This window comes from Seriola lalandi, unplaced genomic scaffold (assembly GCF_002814215.2).
Source record: "Seriola lalandi dorsalis isolate HSWRI2012SDOR001 ecotype SW California unplaced genomic scaffold, Sedor1 jcf7180002054861, whole genome shotgun sequence".
In the NCBI taxonomy this organism is placed as follows: Eukaryota; Metazoa; Chordata; class Actinopteri; order Carangiformes; family Carangidae; genus Seriola; species Seriola lalandi.
The window spans coordinates 2,721,447-2,735,863 of NW_019525414.1; the positions used below are offsets into that span (position 1 = coordinate 2,721,447).

General features: G+C 39.1%; 1 protein-coding gene across 2 annotated transcripts; it reads left to right on the forward strand.

Annotated features, from left to right (window-relative positions):
• The first annotated feature begins 611 nt into the window (after positions 1–611).
• On the forward strand, positions 612–13,086 carry edn3b (endothelin 3b). Of its 2 annotated transcripts, XR_002761882.2 has the most exons (5): positions 612–976; positions 1,078–1,294; positions 3,404–3,562; positions 4,674–4,834; positions 12,096–13,086. XR_002761882.2 is itself a non-coding variant. In XM_023427632.2 (4 exons), exons 1-4 carry the CDS (start codon positions 907–909, stop codon positions 4,726–4,728), a joined length of 501 nt encoding a protein of 166 aa, XP_023283400.1. In that variant the 5' UTR covers positions 612–906; the 3' UTR covers positions 4,729–10,514. The 2 variants fall into 2 exon arrangements, 1 of the variants encoding a protein (XP_023283400.1); XM_023427632.2 differs by lacking the exon at positions 12,096–13,086 and having other exon boundaries at positions 4,674–10,514.
• Positions 13,087–14,417: the final 1,331 nt, after the last annotated feature.

Genomic DNA, 14,417 nt, shown 5'->3' on the forward strand with positions numbered 1-14,417 from the left:
ATAAAAGAGACTATAGCTGCCTCTGTGTGCTCCCTCCCAGGAACCCTTTTCCAGTAACCCTGGATGTATAGGAAGGTACAAGACAGAGAGGGGGAGGAGAAGGAGGCCAAAATAAACATGGCTGAGACAGTAAGAGTAGGAATGGTAGGTCCAGAGGAGAGAACAAGAGAGAGCCCAGAGACGAACCGTGACAATATTGTGAGTTGTGTTTGTGTGAGGTTCTGTAAGTTAATTACAATAACAAAAAGGGAGATACCTCAATCATACAGTTGGAATGTTATGCAGTATTTGAGTCAATTAATAAATGGCCCAAGGGCCCACACTGTTCACTGTGGCTGAATGATCTTTTACTGTCTGCAGCGAAGACAAATATCATATTTTGTCATGCATCAACAGGAACACAAGAGGAGTATCAGTGACACACACACACACACACACACACACACACACACACACACACACACACACACACACACACACACAGGAGCCTATGTTGCTTAATCTGACAGAGGGGGTGTTAGGGGAGGCGTGGGCGTGTACCCGAGCCTCTCCAAAGCAGTGTATCTTTGATTTGGGCTTTTAGAAGGCGAAGTGACTTGGAGGAGCTCAGTTCCTCTCTTTGCTCCAGTGATCACCTTTGCTGCGGCTCGGGGGGCAATTTGTATTAGGGAAACTGCAGTTTCCTCTCACTTCAGCGTGCAAGTTACAGGACGGATTTATGACGCCATAAATATGAGAGGATCCACGCGACAAACCTCCTCCGCTCCGTTATTTGACGTCTGGACCATATGAGATGAGCCGCACATGGATCTACACTGAAGTTATTGGATTTTCACTCGCGGGAGATTAATTTGACAAATGCGCTGCATCCTCATCAGGCTATGATTATTTTTGGGAATATCTGACATGGCAAGGATAATATCCATCCTCGCGAAAATCATGCTTTTCAAAATACTAGGATTAATTCTCCTACAAGGTACGTCTGCAAGCTGCAAATTTAGCCTATAAGCTTCATCAATATTTTTGCAACTGCTAATTTGTGCATTTATTTATTTCTACCTTTTGTGTTACAATAAGGTGTCTTGACATCCGATGCCACGGTCAAATCAGAGGTCACCCCTGGGATTCTCCCAGACTCCAGCAGGGTGTTTGGCTCCGGGGGATCCTCCAGCACGCAGCTGTCTGAGGCAGCGGAGACAAAGTCCAGACCTAAGCGCTGCACCTGCTATTCCTACAAGGATAAAGAGTGCGTCTACTACTGCCACCTGGATATCATCTGGATCAACACCCCCGAGTAAGACCTGTTTGTTTCAATATTATAAGGTATCTATAATTCCACCCGGACGTGCTGCTATTGTGCAAACTCCAGGCTTGCACAATACCTCGTCCTTTGTCAGGGGATAGAGAGCACCAATTAAGACTATTTAAAAACCAGATTGGCATGCGGTTGGTTTGTGCAACTCAATGGGAGCACTGAAGCCAAGAAACTGTAGCAAGTCACGCCCGATAACTTCTCCCCCGAGGCGCCAGACGCAATCATAGTTCAAGTGATGGCAAGCCCAGCAGAAAGCAACGCGCCTTGCAAGGTGAAAAGCTGACTGTAGAGATGTGGCGGTTTAATGCCACTTATTGTCTCTCTCTCTCTCTCTCTCTCTCTCTCTCTCTCTCTCCAGTTACTCCTTTATAACCCTCTCATCCTCACAGTGGCCCAACATATGAGCCATGATACAAGTCCTGTGTAACATACCTCCCTGGCAAAATTGATTCAGAGACTGGAAATGAAGTCTGAGTGACAGCCCTGCATTGATGTCTTTATCAAAATGCTTCCTGCACCATGCAAAAGATTAGGTTGCATATATTCATTTGCATGCCTGTCTCCTGTGCTAAACTAAAATCCATGACAGAGCACGTACTGAATCCATGCTCTAATAAAACAAACAAATCCTCTATCAAAGCACTTACCAAACAAGCACAAAAGTGGATATTCTTATTAATCGTGGGCTTGAGTGAACATGTGATAATAGAAGTAGCTAGTCTCTGACGTGCAAAGCTAAAAGTCAGCATTGGTTGATTCTTAAAATGCTTTATTCATTCATTTGAGTTGTTGAAAGGGAGTTTTGTAGTTATGAAAATAGTTTTTGCTGCTTTCAGAAAGAAGCAAATAAATGAATAGAAATGACTTTAAATTCCCACAGATTATATTAATTAACTTTTCCTTTGGTATAACACCTTGTGCTGTATGGACATGCAGGAAGGTAACATAAAGAAAGTATCATTATTTATAATAGTGGAAGTAATTTGACAGATTGGTTCTGGGACCGGTCATGTTCTGATCACCAAAAGTCAGGGGCCGGTTCTGGACAGAGGTAAGTTCTGTTGGCTCTGCAGGGGATGAGGGACCGTGTAAAATGAACATTACCAACCCGGCACGATTAGAGCAAGTGGCTGTTTTTTCACAATTTGCGGTTCCACAATGTATGTTCAACATGGCCTAGCATACTGCAGATTAGAAACAATACCTTAAAATATAATTTACAACATCCTCGATGTGTTGTGATCTTGTGTTGAGGAATGGTGTTTTGTTCTACCACCTCCGAGCTGCATATTAAAACCATTGGCAGGACAGTAGAGAAGCATTCTTTCTTCCTCTTTTATCTTCTGCCAAGACTGCTGTTGGCATTTCAGGTAAAAATCTCACTTTATTACTGCTTTGCAAGTTGGGACAAATTGACATAGTTTAAAGACCGAGGAGGATGATGACACATACAATAATTTTTAATATTAAGGCATCAAGTGTGTTTTGAACTTTGTGCGCTCACACTGCGGCGAGCAATTGCTCTGGGATAGAAGATAAACTCCAAAAGAATGATATGTTTCCTTTGAGCAAAAGGTTTCACATACAGAAAACACCCACAGCCTGAATGCTCCAGAGGAGCCACCCATTGCTTCTTGCTTACAATAGGTAGCCTCGAAGTGTCAGTGTGTGTATTTATGATTCCTTCTTCTTCTGTGACCTTTCCCCTGCACTACAGTCATAATTAAAGTATTTAACTCAGTGTGCCGTATTGTTTAAAGGGCAGGATTGCTCAAAGCCTTTTCTTCTAACATCAGATAACAGCCCCCAGCTGACATCAGTTCCAGACCCTTTTGTGATATATCAAAACACAGCAGCCACTTAACTCTGCACAGGTAAAAGGGTAATATGCCCTCAAGGTTAATCAGGTTTACAAAAAGAAGTATACTGTATGTAACAGCTGCCTTGAGGGCTATTAGAAGACTCTCGCTAAATATAACAATATCTAATACTGATATATTATTTTTCTCTGTATCCTCAAGAATGTGATTTATCACACATTTCTACTGTTACTGAGGAAAATGGCGTCTGTTTGTTTTAACTTCTTAGGCGCACTGTGCCCTATGGAATGTCGAGCTACCGAGGCCCTCAGCGTATCAGACGTGCTGCTGTCGGACCACCAGCTGAACCTGAGGGGGCAAAGACTCAGCGCTGCATTTGTGTTGTACTTGATGGAGATCCTCAGTGCCAGGATTTTTGTCTGTCGAGGTCAGTCTGATTCTTTCTGTGAAAGTGACATGGGATCCTTTTCGGTCTCAGTCAACTTGTCAAGCCAATATAAGTGAAGGGTGAAATGAATAGCTTTGACCTAATCTGATGAAAAGGCTTCTGTAAAACCAAGCACAGGCAGTTTTGGATTGCTACCAAATTTTAATAGTGAGACTTTGAGTGCTCTCAGATATGAATATAGATGAATATATGTGATTCAATTCTGCACTTGCTTTAAATTAAAGGAATTAGTTGAGATTCAAAGAAAGAAACTTAAATGGTTAAAACTAATTGTTGGTTGAATATTTGTATGTACATTGTTGAACATTAATTGAACATTAGAATGTTCAATAAAGATCAGCGAAATGTTACAAATACAAACCCTCTGTAGGTTGACTATCTAAAATAAGAGTAACTAACTAAGTTTTAGCCAGTGGGTCATGTGTGTTTAGTCTTATGAGACAGAAGAGGTTATAAAAACAATGAGGTGTGAGTGAATTGTCTCTATTGTCTTTCATTCAAAGAGCAGAATTTTATCAAAAATGTATCTGAACATTGTAGTTGTAGTTTAAAATGCACACGTGACATCATTTTGTCTGCATGGTATTACACTCCTGCACTGAATCACTGCTGTGCCCTACGCTTTATCCTGACATACACCTCCCTAGCAGCGACACAGGCCGCGACAAGTGTGATTGGTCTGCTTGGTAGCATGTCTCCTCCATGTCTCACTCAGTTTAATGGCTGTACACACAACGTCCTCCGACATCTTCTCTCTTTTTTGTGCTGAAGCAATTTCAGTGACAGTAAAAGTTCAGCATTTATTTGCTCCAAATCCAACATCCGCTCAGTTTCAGTCGCCATTGTTTGAAGTATACCACACAGTGGCGCAGAAACCCGACTGGTTGCATTATGGGAAATGTAGGATCCAGTGTTTTTGGAGTTTCATCCATACTAGAGACTAAGAAATCAGGATACGTCAGCCTCCCCTGCTTTGATTTTGGCCTGTCTCTTGTAAATCCTCTAACACTAGGCCTAAGGAAGTGCAATGCTCAATCACTGGATTTGCCCTTTAATATGACTTTTTTAATGTGAAATGTTCTCTTCAAAGCCCTCTGCAGACAGAGCCAGGCAGGAGTCTCCACAGGGTCCCTGGCCCTGGATGACAGTTTGACAGCTCTCCATCTTCTGCTCTTCTCTTCTTGGGGGACTGGACTCTTCACTCCTTTGCGGGGCCCCTTCACTCTCCGTTTGGCACTCTTGCCGCCACAGGTACACTCACAGTCAAGGAAAGAACTTTGAAGCAAGTTCCATCAGGCCGAGTGGTTTCAAGAACTCTTCAGCAAATTCAGTTCAGATCCCTGGAGGCTATCCCCTTTTTGTTCCCTCCTAAGAGCAGCATGAGGATTACTTGCACCATAATGCAAAAATAATACAATAGCCAATGACTTTGCTTCTGTCAAGCTTGTGCAGACAAACCATTTGTATTCACACCTGGTTGCAGATTGTTGTGGACTACACTTGCAAAACAACGAGATAAACTTGTATCAATGTATAAGAGACAACTACTACTTGTGCAAAAATATTGGAAGGCTATAAGTGCCACCAGAAACCATGGAAATCAGAGGCAAGGCGGGGTTTGTGATAGCTTGCCTTTAAAAATATCAAAACATGCAAACGAAAAAGCTTTTGGCCACTTGTGTTCTTGGGCCAACTGCTCTTTGGTTTATGAGACTATTTACAGTCCGTCTGGAAAGCAGTCACACTCTGATAGTTTTTTTTTTAGCGTATCAGTTCTTTCAGCAATAATATATCGTGCTCTGTACAGCTGAGCTATCGGTGGTATTTGTTGGGCTTTTCCCTTACCTCCACTGACTAACTGTTGTTTTTCAGTTGAAAACATTTATCCGCAGTGAAATTTGTATTGAACCATCCCTTGCTGAGTGTAGAGTCTACTAAACCAACCAAAAACACAGTGAGTCCCACATACAGTGTCCCAATGCTCATTAGTGCACCAAATGTATGTTAATCTGCAGATGAAAATAGTCCCTAACAAATGCACTTTACTCCTGTTTCAGTGACATTTACGAAAAACTACAGTTCCCAGCTGTTCCTGGAAAATATTTAGCTTTTGCTAAAAATGAAACTATATAGAGTTTTTGTGACTCAGTTTTACAGATTTACATCTTCATTAGAAATGATCAGGCTTGGGGCTGAGTGCCACAGACAGGGTAGGGGCGATGGAAAGTACTGAGGCAGACATATCGTCGCTTTAGGTCTTGTAATGGACTTTATTCGCAACAATAAAAATACGGAATAATGCCAGACTTATCTTTCAAGTGAGAGATTTTTTTTTTTAAGTGTGGGGGGTGGGGTTGGTACCGTATTGCCCAAGGTCTCAACAGACTGCGGTTGAAGTGTGTCGAAATCCATGAAGCTATGCTACTAGAGTTCAATATGATACAATAACATGCAGTGCTCCACCATAGTCGGGCGACTGTGTTCCTTGCTTCTGGGGCCACATGTGCCTTCCCCTCGCAGTAATTGAATCCTTCCAGTTTCTCTCTCTTTTACCTCCACTGCTCTGTCTCCATCCACTTTGTCAAATAATTCCTTTGGCTGATGCTGAGCAAACATTATTCACTTACTTATCCTATTAAAATATTTGTTTCTTTTATCATTTTCTATCAATAGCACAAATATTCCTCCTGTCACAAGGAAGCTAACATATAATACAGACAAGCGTTTGTACTTTCTCTCTTTTTTGTCGGGCAGCATTTGGTCCCACCAAATCAACCGTTACCAAATTACCAAACTATGTGGTCTACTCTAGAAGTAGAGGTAGACAAGTATTTGTTAGCGCCTGCTGGTTTGTGGTCCATGTGGTTACGGTGCCCTGAGAGCATTTCCATTAAAAAGGAGCTTAATATGAGGAGGCATTTCAAGACAACACGCTCTGAGTTTGGCACAACTTCTCCACTGAGGCCTGAAACTTATACTGGGATTACACTTTTTTTTTTCTCTATTTATAATAACTTGCCCAGTGTCTTGCCAAGAATACATCACCACTTGTTTAGTAAAAGCATTCGTTGTTGTTAAAGGGGGACCTATTATGCTCATTTGCAACTTTATTTTTTATTCTGGGACTCCACAAGAGTAGCTTTGCACGATTCAAAGTTCAACCAATGTCCTTATTTATATCAAACTGCCTGTTATGCAGCCCCTCAGTTGAGCCTCTGACTGACACAGACAATATTGGCTTGGGCCTCCTTCAGATCCCACTCTCTCCTGTTTAACATCTGGAAGCCTGCCGAGGGGCTTATTACCTGCTTATTTTGTGGCATAACAGTAGATTTAGTCTTTCAGTCATGATCCGTGTATTACATTTTCTACATATGCCCCTGTTAATAGTTGTACTTGTGGGAAATTTGATAAAGTGCAGACTGATGTAGAAAACTTCTGCTGTCAGGAAATACAAAAGATGATGTTGTCACCAAACAACTGTATACTAAACGTGCACCGCTGGTTATTTGTACGCTGGATCACATTTAATAATACTCAACAAGCAGACAATTTTAGGAGATTAAGTCTCGTCACTTGAGAAGTAGAAAGAACCATTGGAAACCTAGCGTTCAGACCAGTCTGATGCCAAGCTTTTGTTTACAGGGTTTACTTTTTATGTTTATCTCATTATTTGAAACTTTGGCCACATATATTATTGACATCTGACATGTAACATGATATATATGACAGGAAATACAGAAAAGTGTAATAGGTCCTCAGTTCGACAAAAGTACCACAAAAAGGATTTGAGCTGGTTATTGTTGCCTTTTTGCACACAGCAGCTTGGATCAGAACGTTGACATGAAAAATGCTCCATCCTAAGGAAACTCAGCTGTTCTGGTCCAAACAAACAAAACATGTCTATGACAGTTTCCTCTGCTGGTCAGTAGATGGTCAATTAATCAGCATTAAAAATCAAATATAATTTTAGAGGGCCACATTGTACACATGTAATAGATTAATTGTTGTTGTTTACTGAAATTATTACTTTATATAACATGAAAAGAGACCATGAAATGCTACCAGCACAATATAGTGATTCTGTAGCTTGAGTCAATAAATATTAGTGAACAGAGGCCATACAGTCGCCATTACTGGCTTGTGTGTTTGCATATGTGTGTGTGTGTGTGTGTGTGTGTGTGTGTGTGTGTGTGTGTGTGTGTGTGTTTGTGTGTGTGAATGGGCAGTAAAGAACGTGTCACCTCGTACAACGTGATGAATGAAAGAATGCAACATTCAAATCGGTGCACAAGAATCTTGCATACTTTCTAAAATCAATTTTTCTGTGAGAAATATAAGCATGTTTCTGGATGAAAGAATAATCAGAGTATCTGTAGTTTTGTTACAGAGACCAAGTTGTTCGCCAAGAACTCAAAAAGGACAATGATCATAACCATGATCTGACACATGGAGAAAAAATGTATGGTTTCAAATGACTCTTCCAACAAATAGTTGTGTTCTCACTTTGTACAGTATGTATAGTATGTATCTATGTACATTTAGAAATCTCATATTACTATATCTTTATACATCAACATATATATTATGGGATAATATAAAGGGAATACATGTGGAACTGGAAAAGGAGGACACCATAATCTAACTGTATAACAAAACATGTTGTCTGAAACTACGCTGTAAAGCTTGAATTGCTCAGACTTAACCACTAGTATTTATAATTCACTTTCCTCCTGCCTGTTACAGGCTGGTAATGGTGGTTTTACTACGGCAGTGGATTCTAGCTTTAAGAGAAAGTAAAAGGCAGAGAACTACTACTAGAGCTTCTTTTGACATCATCAGGCACTCATTTTGTTTTTATGTTCTTTTCATGAAAAAAGTTGTGACTATATTGTTACTTTCTTAAAAGCATTCATCTGTCTTCATCAGCTATATGTAGATACATCTAGTTTCACTCTTATACATGAGCTGTATTCCATGTCGTGGAAATAAATGCCACTGTACGCCAATCACTGAGGTTTAATTGAAAAAAAAAAAGAAACTGATGTTTCAAGCACCACAAGTGGTTACGTTTCTGTTTGTCATCCCCAGACATAAAGTCAAACTTATTGTTTAATGTTAATTATCACTTTGTGTATTTGTACTATGTTCTTTGCATAAATAACATGGACATATTTATTCTTTCCTCTTGTGTAGAACGTATTTGCAATTTACAGGCCTCAGGTGGGATCCCAGCCAGACTGCATACAGTGAAATTAAGTACGCAGACCCAGCAGAGAAGAAATCTTTTATGGGAATATTTGAGCTTCTCTGGTCTGGGAAAAAAAAAGTGGTCCAATGTGGGAAGGTACTGTGTACAGCACAGCTGGATTAGCCTGGGGGTTTATTGTCTGTTGGGTGTTTACATGGTCAACTGCAGTGCTTAAACCCTCCATTTTCCCTAAATTCTTTGCTAGTGGCCATCTGAGTAGTATTCATGGGCTGAGTTGAATTTATGGTCGCCAACCATGCGGACCTACCCCACATTCCTTCGATGAGCTATGAAATGCGACCATATCCAGTTATAAGCTTGCTTTCAATTCTCAAGGCTACCTCTGGTGTGATTTCATATTTTTATTTCTCAAAGTGGGCCAGTGCATTGTACAGTATCTAATATATTTTGAGTGTCATCCTGTAAATTGTACACCAAAATTAAACTGAGCAACAATACCTGCATATTCTACTGTGGCTAAATAATTACATAATTAAATAATGATGATGATGATTTTTTTTTACCTTGCTATATGAGAGGATTACACAAAGCGATTTCCAGAAACTGACATAACTGTACAAAAGTATACAGAAACTGGTTGTGATCGTTTTCCTGTTATCCTGAGATCATGTCAATTATCTTGTTATCTTGAGATAAAGTTGTTTTTTCTTGATAAGATCATTTTCTCGTCAAATGGAGAAAACTAAATATAAACGCCTGAGACAATGGGTTAATTTTCTTGTTGAACGGAGAAAAGGTGTTTACGTTTTCTAAAGATAAGGAGAACATTATCATGTTATAACACAAAAATGACTTATGCAGAGATCACAAGGTAATTTAACTTGAGATAACAAACCTTAAATAAAAACTTTATCATGGTTCTTTATAAATTATACATGAGTTTTTTTTTTAGGTAAATCACAAAATAATATATTTCATGCAGTTGAGCTGCATTTCTGCATTTTTGCCCTTGTAAGACAGAACATGAGACCATCTGGACCCCTTGAAGCCCTAATACCTCCTATCATCCTGGAATGTTGTATTAAGTCTACCCCAAATAAGCCTACCCTGGAGCCTCAGTATAAACTTTCTGCACTGAGCATCAACAATATCACCCAGTTAGCAAGGACCTTATTCCCACAGTATACCCTGGGAAATATTTCTGTGCAGACATCCTGACCATGCGACAGCAGGTTCAGGGCCCCTACCATAGCTTATGTTGTTTGTGCTCAGGTTCAATAAATGAATAGACCTTTTGTCCCTGGTTACCCGCATCTGAAAGACAATCATGATTGCTCCGACCACACAAGCATTTCAAGACACGATATCATGCTGAGTTTTGTGTAGTGTGTATTCTGCTTGTAATTTGGGTTATTAAACATATAATGTTCCCAATAATCCATTCTAAAGGCATGGTATTATACTTGGCTTATAGTACATGATATTCTTTATTTGGTGCATGAAAGAGATGCCAAGAAAAAAAAAATCAAGTCTAAATATGAAATCATTTAGATTTTTCTCAAATGTCTGATAGCTGTTTCTGATTAGAATATTGCTTCAGATTCCATCATAATATTTGTAATAATTTTGTAATGTTTTTGTTTTTCAATGTATACAGAGATAAATGTAATTAGGATGTGAAGATGCATTAAAGTCTCTTATCTTTTGGTTATAACATAATCAGCATCTGAACTTTTTTATTTAAGCAACTTGCATATTAATGATATATGAAGTGTGCAGCCCTGCTTTTTCTTTAGTGTAATTTCACATTAATGCGATATCTTTCCTTTAATAGTTTTCTTTTTCTCATTTTGTAATGAATACTGTAGTTAGTACTCAACCTCCAACCTGACGTTGGTAAACAGAAAAGGCCTGCACCACATCTTTAAGCCGACCTCAGAGAGACTGCAGGTTTGCAGCCAAAGTGTAGCCCAGTGGAAACCGATCCTGTTATTTACGACAAGCTGCACTACTGAACCACGTGGCTGATACGGATGATTAAAAAGGCCTGCTGAGTTGTGTCTGAGTCAAGCATTTTAATGCCTCTGCGCAGGCGACAGCCATGGCCGGTTTTCAGGTTGTCCATCTGTCTGTCCGTCCGTCCATATATCTGTCCATTCCACTTTCGTGAACACACTGTCTCAATATTTCTTCTAATTTGGTACAAACATTCGCTTGGACTCAAGAATGACCTGATTAGGTTTTAATGGTCAGTGGTCAAAGGTCAAATGTCAATATTATGATGACTGGGAGAGAAATCTTCACCCAGGCTGGATAAGTTCAGATCCTCCCGCACATGATTTCCAGACTCAATTAAACACAAGCATTCTGAGCTCAATGTGATGTACGTTTTATTACAAAAAAACCAAAACACAGCAAGAAAATCAATTTGAATTTCAGGCCTGGGAGTAAACTGAATTGTCTCTTTTGTGCATCAACCTTTATAAGCTTGCTGACTCTACCTGCAGTGGGCACTATCTGGGCTCCCACTCATCACTATGCCAAACTGATGTACGTAGACACCACTGATTTTGAAGTTCACCCTCCACTCAAGGATGAACTCATTACAATTTGGTGGTCAAAGGTCAAGGTCACTGTGACCTCACAAAGTATGCTAATTATGACAGAATTCAAGGAGAGGATAAAATGATGAAGTGATGTATCCAAATCATTCAAGAACAATTTTAAGGCCAATTCTTTTTAATTAGTTTAAGTTTCCCCTCAGAGAAAACAGTCGCATGATTAAATTCCCTTGGACTTACCCCAAGCCAACAAACTTGTTTTAAATTCCTTTCATTGGTTGCCTGTCAATTTCCATATTGACTTTAAAATTCTTTTACTGGTTTTTGAAGCACTTCATCAACATAGGATTAAAACAGGATGGTAAAGACGGATTAAAACCTTTGGTGAGGCAGCTTTTAGCTTTTATACTCCAAGCCAGTAGAACAGCCTGAGGACCTGAGAGAAGCTGGAAGTGTTGAACTATTTACATGTAAACTTAAAGCCTACCTCTTCAGCCTGGCTTTTAATCAAGGGTTTATAGACATTACTCACTTTATTTTATTCACTTAAATGTGGAAATTGTATTCTGTTATTTTATCATAATTATTATTATTATTATGTATTTTTTCATGACTTTTATAATTTAAAAAAATATATATTCTTACCCAATTTCTAATCCAGTTTTTATTCTAACTCTATTTTATTATTATTATTATTATCATCATCATATCTTTTAAAACCTCCTTTATTGTATTTCAGCCATCTGTGAAGCTCTTTGAACTGCACTCACCTGTATGAAAAATTGGATTGATTGACACAGGCATGGGAGAAGAGCGACAGTGCTAACCACTGCTGCACCGTGCTGCCTGAAAGCTATGGTATCTACTATGACACACCTTGCATGTTAAACACTGAGTGAACATTATCTGCAGGCACCCAGCTGGCCATCAACGCCGCTCGATAGTGATATTTGGTTGAATGTAGTCCAGCGTCTTTCTGACATTGTCCAGTGCCTGCTGGGTTTCCTTTTGTCAGTAATTTCATCTATTCACATATGCTGTCGGAATGAAATGTTGCTTTAATTAACATGTATCAAATGCAAATTATTCAGCAATTATATAAAAGGGATTTTCCTGTAATGAGTTTTATAGATTGACAGTTATGAATTTTATATGTGGCAAAAAAGTAATTAGACTACTTCAGATTTCACATTCAATAACTGAGCAATAACTGTAATAATGCATGAAATGTTATAGGTGCAGTAGATGCTTAATATTTACTAAATAATATCACAGTATTCTTGGGGCCTCGTGGACCATCCATGACATTTCAAAACATGATGCTTTTAATTATTGCCACATGGTACACACTAACGTGGGACAGGGGACACAAACTCATTTACTCATAAGCTGTATATTAAAACAGTGTAATGTAAGTGGGAAATGTAAGTGTTGCATATGTGACCTCCTTTTAATCTTTAACTATTTGCTTGTTCTTGCTTTTATTTCTGTTTTTATTGCCTTTTAAATACAATTTGTAATTATAATTTGTTACAATGTTATCTTAATGTCTTCATGTTTTTAATTAATCTATGCCTCTATAAATTCCCTTGTTTTTATTGCCTTTTTATGCAATTTTAACGTCTTGTTGATGTCTTTTTAATGTATTTCTATGTTTGTGTAAAGCACTTGGAATTACATTGTGTCTGAATGTTGCAATATAAATAAACATGCCTATCCTTTTCTTCAAATACTTCCTTTCACATTCACTTACAATTATCTTTGTTTATTTTACAGCAGCATTAATCAATTTTGGCCACTTGCAGGCAGAACAACTTCAAAACAAGCTAAGACACACATTCTCTACGTGTTATCACCTTATACTTTTTTTTTTTATGGCTGAACATGTTTGAAAACAATTGCCTGTTTACACATAGGAGGCACAGAGCAATATAGCATTCATTTTTTGTTGCTTTTCTGGCGCAACACAACACATGAACTACACTAATTTCAACAAGGACTGGCTAATTTTCCCACAAAACGTATGCCATCAGAATACTTTAAGAGTTATACACACAGGGCCTTTAAAGCCGCTGTTTTTTTGTTTTTACTATTTTCGTTCACTCTCATTGCTTTCATAGTGTTGTAAAAGCGGTCCCAGTCTTTTGTTGCAAAATTAGCAACTACTTGGTGAACATAGAGGAACATTTAGCAGATAAAGAGCCAGATATTTCAGACCAAAAACAGAGCTTAAAGAAGAGTGAATATTGGACTTACATTTTGCTGGTGGCCAGAAACAAACCTCACCATATGAACTTAAATGATGAAAATATTTCATAATTGTATTCACAGCCTGTTTCTGCCCCCAAGATGCCAAAAAATATGTTATTGCAAAGTCCATAAAAAGTATTGTGTTTGATACTTTCCCTGAGTGATCAAAAGCATTGATGTGTCTTTTCCACCTGACTAATGGTGACCATGTAGGAAAAAACAGGTCTTCCCCTTTGTTCTAAAGGAATGCATTTATCAATGACCCCACTTACCCTAAGAGCTGCTCTGGAGTCTGAAACTCAGACATGACTTGACAACTTCAGTTCGGGCCTCGTTGGCGCCAGAGCAGCAACAGAGATCTTGTTCCTCCTCAAATCCGCAGTTCTTGCCAATAATGAGGTGACATTCATTATTACCAGCTGCTGAAGCTACGGTAGGCTACCTCACTTGGTATCAACTCATGAAGGGGAACAATATGGCTGGGTTCATCTCGAGGCGACAAGCTCCTTAAAGGCCTGTAATTAAACGTAAACGACAACACACTGCACCGGACATATGCAATACAGTATCAACTACTAGAGAACCCTCATTGAAACCTACAGGACACATACTCAAATGCAAACTTCCTGGCCTCTGAGGATGAGGAAGTTAGTTTGAAGGAGTTCAAAAAATATGTTTTGCCGCCTGGAGGCATGAATTTGTAGAATTCTTCACCACAAAGGTAAATCATACAGGGCAAAGTCTTTCACAACGTTTGACTTCTTAAGAAGCTGAGAGTTGACTCTCACGACAAGGAACGGAGTAACATGCA

Bases quoted from the DNA above. Each gene is read 5' to 3' on its own strand.
- edn3b (XM_023427632.2), top strand. From the start codon at position 907: ATGGCAAGGATAATATCCATCCTCGCGAAAATCATGCTTTTCAAAATA. The intron at 1,295-3,403 runs GTAAGACCTGTT...TTAACTTCTTAG, and splicing joins ATCTGGATCAACACCCCCGA to GCGCACTGTGCCCTATGGAA. The intron at 3,563-4,673 runs GTCAGTCTGATT...TTCTCTTCAAAG, and splicing joins CAGGATTTTTGTCTGTCGAG to CCCTCTGCAGACAGAGCCAG.